Source organism: Rutidosis leptorrhynchoides, chromosome 1 (assembly GCF_046630445.1).
Source record: "Rutidosis leptorrhynchoides isolate AG116_Rl617_1_P2 chromosome 1, CSIRO_AGI_Rlap_v1, whole genome shotgun sequence".
Classification (NCBI taxonomy): domain Eukaryota; kingdom Viridiplantae; phylum Streptophyta; class Magnoliopsida; order Asterales; family Asteraceae; genus Rutidosis; species Rutidosis leptorrhynchoides.
In genome coordinates this window covers 634283347-634293523 of record NC_092333.1, presented here as the reverse complement: position 1 = coordinate 634293523, position 10177 = coordinate 634283347, and the positions used below count along the sequence as shown (strand labels likewise).

The 10177-nt window shown below is 33.2% G+C and overlaps 1 protein-coding gene across 1 annotated transcript; it reads left to right on the top strand.

Annotated features, from left to right (window-relative positions):
• The first annotated feature begins 8034 nt into the window (after nucleotides 1-8034).
• LOC139885662 (pentatricopeptide repeat-containing protein At1g80150, mitochondrial-like) lies at nucleotides 8035-9465 on the top strand. Its single transcript, XM_071869410.1, has one exon. It carries the CDS (start codon nucleotides 8251-8253, stop codon nucleotides 9463-9465), a length of 1215 nt encoding a protein of 404 aa, XP_071725511.1. The 5' UTR covers nucleotides 8035-8250.
• The last annotated feature ends 712 nt before the right edge of the window (nucleotides 9466-10177 follow it).

The window sequence follows — 10177 nt, the reverse complement described above, 5'->3', positions numbered from 1 at the left end:
ATCGTAGTCTCAAGTTGTAGTATGTTGTCAAATTGACAACCATTGTACTCTTGTTCTATTGTGTGTGAATAAAATTCATCTTGCTTTTCAAAAAAAAAAAAAAAAATGTTTATCATGGTATCAATTATATTTATGTTATAATTCAGTAGGCTTATAACTACCTTTAGTGGTTTGATTCTTGATGTTATAATTCAGTAGGCTTATAACTACCTTTAGTGGTTTGATTCTTGATGTTATAATTCAGTAGGCTTATAACTACCTTTAGTGATTTGATTCTTGATTTAGAATACTAATAATGAAGTGTAAGAACAAAGATGATAATGGAGAGAAAGAAAGAAACACTTTGTAAGTGTGAGGAATGGTGCAAGTTTAATGCTTGCATTCATGAGTATTTATAGCCTAAAATCTCAATATAAAAATACATACTTTGTGTACCAAAATTGACTATATGTATACACCAAAATTGACTATCCATATCTATATTGTTATTATTATTATAACACTCCCCCTTGGATAGCAATTTTATTTTGTTGAAGATCAACTATAAATTACTGCCTCGTTAAAAACCTTGCTAAAGAAAACCCAGTGGGAAAAAACTTTAGCTAAGGGAAAAAGAGTGCAGCATGGAGTTGACTCCCCCTCAAGTAGACATCGCTTCAGCTGTTACATCTTTTGAACATGTCTCATGCCAATGTTATGAACGTGTGTTCTGAAAATAGCAGTTGGAAGTGCTTTCGTGAAAAGATCAGCAGAGTTTTTGCTAGATTGCACATATCTCATTTCAATCTGGTTGTCCTTAATGAGATTTTGAGTGTATGAGAAGAATCTAGGTGGTATGTGTTTTGTTCGGTCACTTTTGATATACCCTTCTTTCATCTGTGCTATGCAAGCTGCATTATCTTCATAGATAGTTGTTGGACTTTTATCGCGTTCTAGTCCACAAGAATCAGTAATGAGTTGTGTCATTGATCTCAACCAAAAACATTCTCGAGTAGCTTCATGTAATGCAATCACTTCGGCATGATTTGACGATGTAGCAACAAGTGTTTGTTTTTGAGAACGCCATGATATTGCAGTACCTCCATTTAGGAATACATATCCAGTTTGAGATTTAGCTTTATGTGGATCAGATAAATAACCTGCATCTGCATAACCAACCAAATCTTGTTTTGATTCGTTAGAATAAAATAATCCTAAATCAGTAGTTCCTCGAAGGTATCGAAATATGTGTTTGATCCCATTCCAGTGTCTTTTGGTAGGAGCAGAGCTGAACCTTGCCAACAAATTAACTGCAAAAGAAATGTCAGGTCTTGTACAATTTGTAAGATACATAAGAGCTCCAATTGCACTAAGATATGGTACTTCTGGTCCAAGAATGTCTTCTTGATCTTCACATGGACGAAATGGATCAGCTTCAACATTGAGTGATCTAACAACCATAGGAGTACTTAATGGTTTTGCCTTGTCCATATTGAAACGTTTCAAAATCTTTTCAGTATATGTTGTTTGATGTACAAGTAAACCATTAGGCATATGCTCAATTTGTAAACCAAGGCAATACTTGGTTTTTCCGAGATCTTTCATTTCAAATTCTTTCTTTAGAAGTTGAATGGCTTCATGGATCTCTTTATTTGTACCTATGATGTTAAGATCATCAACATAAACAGCTATGATCACATATCCGGATGTTGTTTTCTTAATGAAAACACAAGGGCAAGTAAGATTATTTGTATACCCTTTGCTTATCAAGTAATCACTTAATCGGTTATACCACATACGTCCCGATTGTTTTAACCCATATAAAGATCTTTGTAATTTAATCGAATACATTTCTTTGGGTTTTGCATTTGATGCTTCTGGTACCTTAAATCCTTCAGGTATCTTCACATATATATCACTATCAAGTGATCCATATAGATAAGCAGTCACAACATCCATGAGATGCATTTCTAAATTTTTAGAAACTGCCAGACTGATTAAGTACCTAAAAGTAATTGCATCCATAACAGGAGAATAAGTTTCTTCATAATCAATTCCCGGTCTTTGAGAAAAACCTTGAGCTACAAGTCTAGCTTTATACCTTGTAACTTCATTTTTCTCATTTCTTTTTCGGACAAAAATCCATCTGTATCCTACAGGTTTCACATCTTTAGGAGTGAGAATGATGGATCCGAAAACTTTTCTTTTATTGAGTGATTCTAATTCAGCTCGTATTGCTTCTTTCCATTGAGCCCAATCATGTCTATTTTGACATTCAACCATAGATGTTGGTTCTGGATTTATTCATGATGTCATATGCAACATTAAATGAAAATTTCTCATCAAGATTTTTCATTTCATTTCGGTTCCATAATATTTTTGAATATGCATAATTGATTGCAATTTCTGTATTGACATCATCAATCTCCTCTGCAGTAGGAGTACTGATTTGTGGTTCTTCTTGAACACTTTCTTTTACTTCATTATCAGCTGATTTTCTTTTTCGAGGATTTTTATCCTTTGAACCGATTGGTCTTCCACGTTTCTGACGTGGCAAAGATTCATGAGTGACGTTATTGCCAGCTTTTGGAATTTCAATTCGAGCTGGAGTATTTACTGCTGGTATATATGATTTTGTCACCGTTTTTGTATCTGTAAATGCATCAGGCAATTGATTTGCAAGTTCTTGTATATGCATTATCTTTTGAACTTCTGTCTCGCATTCTTTTGTGCGAGGATCAAGATACTTTAATTGAGGTTCACACCATGAAACATCATTTTCTTTATTTTTCATTTCTCCCCCTAATCTAGGGAACAATGTTTCATTAAAATGACAATCAGCAAAACGTGCTGTAAAAACGTCACCTGTCATAGGTTCAATATACCTTAATATTGAAGATGTTTCATATCCAACATATATTCCCAACCTCCTTTGAGGACCCATTTTTGTACGTTGTGGTGTCGCAATTGGAACATACACTGCACAACCAAATGTTCTAAGATGGGAAATATTTGGCTCTTGACCAAAAGCAAGTTGTAGGGGGGAATATTTATGACTTGCACTTGGTCTGATGCGAATCAATGCAGCAGCATGTAAAATTGCATGACCCCATATAGATACAGGGAGTTTTGTTCTCATTATCAATGGTCTAGCGATTAACTGTAAACGTTTAATCAATGACTCGGCTAAACCATTTTGTGTATGCACATGAGCAACAGAATGTTCAACAACAATTCCTATAGACATGCAATAGTCATTAAATGCTTGAGATGTAAATTCACCAGCATTATCAAGTCTCACCCTTTTAATGGTGTAATCAGGAAAATGAGCTCTCAATTTAATAATTTGGGCAAGAAATTTTGCAAATGCCACATTACGGCTTGATAACAGACAAACATGAGACCATCTGCTAGATGCGTCTATTAGAACCATGAAATATCTAAATGGTCCACATGGTGGATGAATTGGTCCACATATATCACCTTGAATTCTTTCAAGAAATATTGGTGATTCTTTCTCAACCTTAAGTGGTGAGGGTCTAGTTATCAATTTTCCAAGAGAGCAAGATGTACATGGAACCATTGTATCATGATGGATTTTTCTATCCTTTAGTGGATGTCCATGAGTACATTCAATAATCCTTTTCATCATTGTTGATCCTGGATGGCCTAATCTGTTATGCCATAAACTGAATACACCAGGATCAATATATTTTTCGTTAACGACCATATGTATTTCTGGTACATTTATATGTGTATAATGTAATCCAGAACTAAGTCTTGGCAGTTTTTCAACCACATGACTCTTGTCAGTGATACTTAAATATTTCTCATTTTCTGTTGTCACTGACTGATAATCATACCCGTTAAGGTATATGTCGGAGAAACTCAATAAATTTCTGCTTGACTTGGGAGAAAATAAGGCATCATTTATTAAAAATTTTGTACCATTTGGTAGTATGAAATTTGCCTTTCCTATCCCTTTTATCAAGTTAGCAGGTCCTGATATTGTATGTATAGTTCCTTCCGTTGGTTTTAGATCAATAAAATATTTCTCGGATTTAAGTATAGTGTGTGTAGTTCCACTGTCTGCTATACAGAGATCTCCACCACTTGATTGATGTTGTATTCCAGCAAAATTCATATTGAACTTCATATATAAGAAATAAATAGTGAGTACATTAATATTACACAATATTTTAAACGCAAATAGATAGTACTGAAACATTTAGCAAACATAATGACAAAGACAGACGATATTAAATCGTTTATTTTTCAAAAGACACACAACTTAAACATTCAAGAAATCTTCATATAAATTAGATGGTTTCTCAGTGACTGTTGGATCAATATTATCCACAAAATTTACTTCCTTTTCTTTACCTTTCAGCGAATCCTGATACATCTTAACAAGATGTTTAGATGTTCGGCAAGTATTAGCCCAGTGGCCCATTCTACCACATCTGTAGCAAGATTCTTCAGAATTTTTAGAAGAATTTTCTTCAACATCTTGTTTAATGGGCTTGTTTTGTGGTTGATATTTATATTTTCGTGGATTACTATTTCTTTGACCACCACGACCACGACCACGTCCACGCCCATTACCATTACCATAAGGATGGTTTCTACCATAGTTATGGCTTTTGGCATGATGATGGTGATGGTTATTATAACCACGACCTTGCCCGCGTCCTTGTCCCTGTTTATAATTATTTGCAGTATTTGCTTCAGGGATTGCAAGTGTACCAGTAGGACGGGATTGCTGATTTTTCATTAATAGCTCATCATTTTGCTCTGCAACTAAGAGATATGAATTAAGTTCAGGATATGTTTTGAACTTTAGCATTCTCAAATTTCTTTGCACTGTGATGTTTGCAGCATTCATTGTGGAGAAAGTTTTCTCCATCATGTCTGCATCACTAATTTCATGTCCACAGAATTTAAGTTGTGAACATGTATTATACAGAGCTGAGCTGTATTCATTTACTTTCTTAAAGTCTTGGAACCTTAATGTTCTCCATTGTTCCATTGCAGCTGGAAGTAAAATTTCTCTTTGATTATTGAATCTGCTTTTGAGACCTTCCCATAAAACATGGGGATCTTCTACAGTCACATAATTATTTTGTAAGCATTCATCAATATGTTGATGAATAAAGCAACATGCCGTAGCTTGTTCTTTTTCAGAACAAGTGTTGTTTTCATTTATGGTTTCAAGAATGCCCATTGATTTAAGATGCATTTTTACTTTTATAACCCATGGCATGTAGTTGTTTCCAGTTGATTCTAAAGGAGTAAATTTAAGCTTTTCCAGATTCGACATTTTCTATTATCAAAAATTAAAACAAACATCATGATAAATTAGAGTCAATTTATATTCATAAGTATATAAACATTAAACATAAATTTAATATAACATAAATGATAAGTAGGTGACAGTGTCGACCATGTGTAAGCAATCATAAATAAATGTTATATAACAAAAATATAAATATTAGTAAACATAAATGAAAATTTGGCGACAGTGTCGACCATATATTTTTTCAGGTGGTATAACCGACCTATATCATTCTGGTGGTATAACCGACCATATATCATTTTGGTGGTATAACCGACCATATATCATTTTGGTGGTATAACCGACCATATATCATTTTGGTGGCAGAGCCAACCATATTTAGTATTAAGATTATCGTGCTGATAACGTGTTATAATTCAGTAGGCTTATAACTACCTTTAGTGGTTTGATTCTTGATGTTATAATTCAGTAGGCTTATAACTACCTTTAGTGGTTTGATTCTTGATGTTATAATTCAGTAGGCTTATAACTACCTTTAGTGATTTGATTCTTGATTTAGAATACTAATAATGAAGTGTAAGAACAAAGATGATAATGGAGAGAAAGAAAGAAACACTTTGTAAGTGTGAGGAATGGTGCAAGTTTAATGCTTGCATTCATGAGTATTTATAGCCTAAAATCTCAATATAAAAATACATACTTTGTGTACCAAAATTGACTATATGTATACACCAAAATTGACTATCCATATCTATATTGTTATTATTATTATAACAATTTACATTTACAATGCTAAGATGAGATTTTACATTTAGCGATCTCAGAGTTTAATTCTGGGGTCCAGTTCAACAAGTTTGACTTAAAACTCAATGTGAATTAAAGTTAGGGTGTGTTTGTATGAAACTAGCTGGAGTTGGAGCTTATAGCTGGAGCTGGAGCTTATGGGCTAGAGCTGGAGCTGGAGATTTTTTTTAAAGCTGGTAGCTGGAGCTTATTATTTTTATAAGTGTTTGGTAAACTAGATGGAGCTTATTTTTCAGTTCATAAGTTCTACTTTTTTTCATAAGCTACTACAAGTAGCTTATTTTTTCAGAGCTTATTATTTTCATAAGCTCTACTTTTTATGACTACCAAACAAAGCTTATGACATGGAGTTTATTAAAATAATAAGCTCAAGCTCCAATAAGCTCCCATAAGCTCCAAGAAGCTTGTATGCCAAACACACTCTTAGGGATTGTTTACTTTTATTTTGTATTAAGTTCAGTTTTCATATGCATCTCTTTAGAAAAGGTTGTCTGATTCAATGTCTTTTGAAAACATATCAAATCTCACATTAAGTGACAAGTTAAGTGAAGTGAAACAACAATTTTATTTACTGAATTAAAAATTGTATAGAAACAAATTATTAAGTGGAAGATTAACATGCCCTTATATGTTTCAACCAACTTAACATGCCCTTATATGTTTCAACCAACTTATTGTAGATTGTTGAAACACAAAGGTATGTGTTGTATATCGTTAAAATATTTAAGGAATATAGACCCGTGACAGTTGGAGCGGGAAGCTCTTAGATGATCAGACTAAATCGAAAATTCAAAAGACTAGTTGTGTAGGCAAACACTTGGTAGTTATATTTGTAAACTGATGAGCGGACGCCACAGGCAATACATGTGCATGACCTATGACAACAAGTTTCTTGAAAAAATGTAAATCAATTTTTACGTGTTTAGCTTTTTGATGTTGAACCAAGTTAATAGATTAATATATGACACTCACATTATTACAAAAAACAACAACAAAAAGCACTATTAGCACATAATACCGAACAATGTAACCCGAGAAGCAAATTACAAAGTCCAACGACTTCAACATCAACGTCCGCAACACTTTTTAAAAGATTACTAGTGAAATGACCAGTGGAACCTCGAGTTTGGTTAAACGAAATAGTTTAATGATATGTTTTAGGAATTAAGTGAATGTAAATGCTAAAGTCGTTTAGTTTAATGACCCGTAAAACCACGGATTCTGACTAAGAAACTTGTCGTTGTTTTTACAAACATATAGAGACATGTATTTTCGCATACATATGTAATGTAATTAATCCCGTAAAGAGAATCCATATTTTAATATATTTAAATCCATATATGACTTGTATCCATATATGCTTTTTGATTTACTCCGTATATATTTCGGAGCAAGGGGTAATTTTATTTACCATATAAAAAAACATATACTCTGTAAATTACAAAAGGAATAAAAGCGGCATCTTTTGTTAATTTATATCTTAATCATAATTAATTGTAAAGATTAAATTTTAATTGTAAATTAAATTGATTTATGATGTCATTCAAGGTTAGATTTTTTTTCTATTTTCTTTTTGATTTTTTTCAATGAAGCAAAATGACTATTTATGATGTCGCCATTATAGCATTTTAATATTAACTATAGATAGAAGATTTACGTATTTAAAACATAAAAATGACATTGAATTAATATTAATTAAATAATATTAAATTAATTAATAATAAAAAATGAGGTGTAGTCTAGACTTCGAAACCCAAAATGCGTATGGGCCAGCGGGCTCAATTCAAAAACCTAGAAAAATAGTCTCGTTAACAAATCACATGATCTCAAGTTCACCACCAAAACAGCACAACTACAGTAATACGTAAAACCCTTCACCGCCACTAGATTCCATTCCACCACCGTAAAACCCTTAACCACCCCTAAATCCACCACCACCACCACCACCACCACCACAACACCTATTATCATTCAATCACTTCATTTTAATTATTCATTATATCCACTATTTCTATCATTTTAATCGCCAATCTGAAAACTGAGGTACGTTTAAGCCCTCATTTATATCCACCTATCCATCTATATCTATCTGTATGTATCATAATAATAGTTATACATACATTATGATTTCGTCTAGGGTTCCAATTTGAATTTTAGATTCGGAGAAAAATATGCTATCTATGCGATTAGGGCGATGGTTTAGAACATACACTAGATTTACAGCCTCAATTACAACAATTTCTAATGCTAAATTTAGTTTGAATGCAAATGATATTAAGAAGCCCTTGAATTTAGAACTACCTGCACTTGTTAAGTTAAAGGCAGAACGAAATCCTGAAAAGTTGTTTCAATTGTTCAAGGATAATGCGCGTAATCGACTCGTTGTAGAGAATACTGTTGCGTTTGAGGACACTGTTTCTAGGTTAGCTGGTGCGAAACGGTTTGATTATATTAAGGAATTGCTTGAGGACCAAAAGGCGTTGCCACAGGGTCGACGGGAAGGGTTTGTAATGAGGATTATAATGTTGTATGGTAAAGCTGGGATGTTTAAACATGCTGTTAAAACTTTTAAAGATATGCATTTATATGGTTGTAAACGAACTGTTAAGTCGTTTAATGCTGCGCTTAAGGTTTTGGCTAAAAGTGGTGATTTGGAAGCGTTTGATTCGTTTCTTGGTGATGTTCATGAAGAATTTGATGTTAAGTTGGATGTGATTTCTGTGAATATTGTGGTGGATGCGTTATGTCGAATGGGAGTGCCTGAAAAAGCTTATATAAGTATGGGACTGATGGAAAAATCAGGGATTAGACCCGATGTGGTCACGTATACGACACTTATATCAGCGTTTTATAAAATAGATCGAGCGGAAATAGGAAATGGTTTATGGAATCTTATGGTGATGAAAGGATGTTTACCGAATTTAGCAACGTTTAATGCCAGGGTTCAGTTCTTGGTGTGTAAAGGACGTTCTTGGCAGGCTAATAGTTTAATGGGTATGATGCGTTATATCGGAGTTACCCCTGATGAGGTTACTTATAACTTAGTGATAAAAGGGTTTTGCAGGGCGGGTTATATTGATATGGCTAAACGGGTTTATTCTGCTTTACATGATGAGGGTTACAAGCCAAATGCTAGAATATATCAAACAATGATGCATTATTTGTGTAGAGAAGGTGAATTTGACATGGCGTATACAATGTGCAAAAATAGTATGGAAAAGAATTGGTATCCAAGTATCAATAGTATTTATCAACTACTTCAGGGGCTGCAAACTGCTGGGAAAATTGAGCAAGTTAGGTTTATTTTATCATTGGTGCATAAAAAAGTACCTCCATTTTCTTCTAGTCAATTGGGCATCATGGAATCATTTTTGAAAAAGAGCTGACATTGTTTCTAGAGAAAGTGTTATTTTTTGTACAGTCTTTTAGGAGATTCATTTATGATGGATAATCATACACGAAATGAGATAGTCCAATATGTTAGGTAAATTTGTTGTACCATCTTAATAATTTTTGGGTGGATATTTACTTGGAGATATTGACTATATATTAACTTGAGTTCTTGAACATTTTGTTCTTTTAACACTTGCTTTCTTCATGTTCTTGAGGATATATTAATCGGTTGTCGATCCAGAAAGCTTCTATTCTAAATTAAATTCATGTAGTCAATGGTTGACCTGGATAGTTATTTTGAACCTGTTATGATTTCTGTGTTCTGCATAATTCAATTACTTTAATATCGCCGACACATGTGACGTCGACTCAAAATCATAAATTATGGATGGAAAAGGAAAGGATGCTGTGGAAAATGCACAACGAAACGAAGCATATCCTGACAGGAGTTTCATGTAAATTTTTTACCGATTAGATTTAAGAAATTTCACTATTGAATTTTCATTATCCATCTCCAAAGCATATTTTTCATTTTCATTATTATTTTTATCTATTATGTATTATGTATTATTATCATTATATTATTATTTAAATGCAGTGGGGCAATATTTTGCTCAAATAGGCAGGTAGATTCTCAAGAGAACTCAAAGTTATCTTCATAATATACAAGAAGTTACAATTTGTAGAGGACATAATAGTCTTTGG

What these genes read in the sequence shown, in the direction of transcription:
- LOC139885662 (XM_071869410.1), top strand. Translation starts at nt 8,251, where the DNA reads ATGCTATCTATGCGATTAGGGCGATGGTTTAGAACATACACTAGATTT.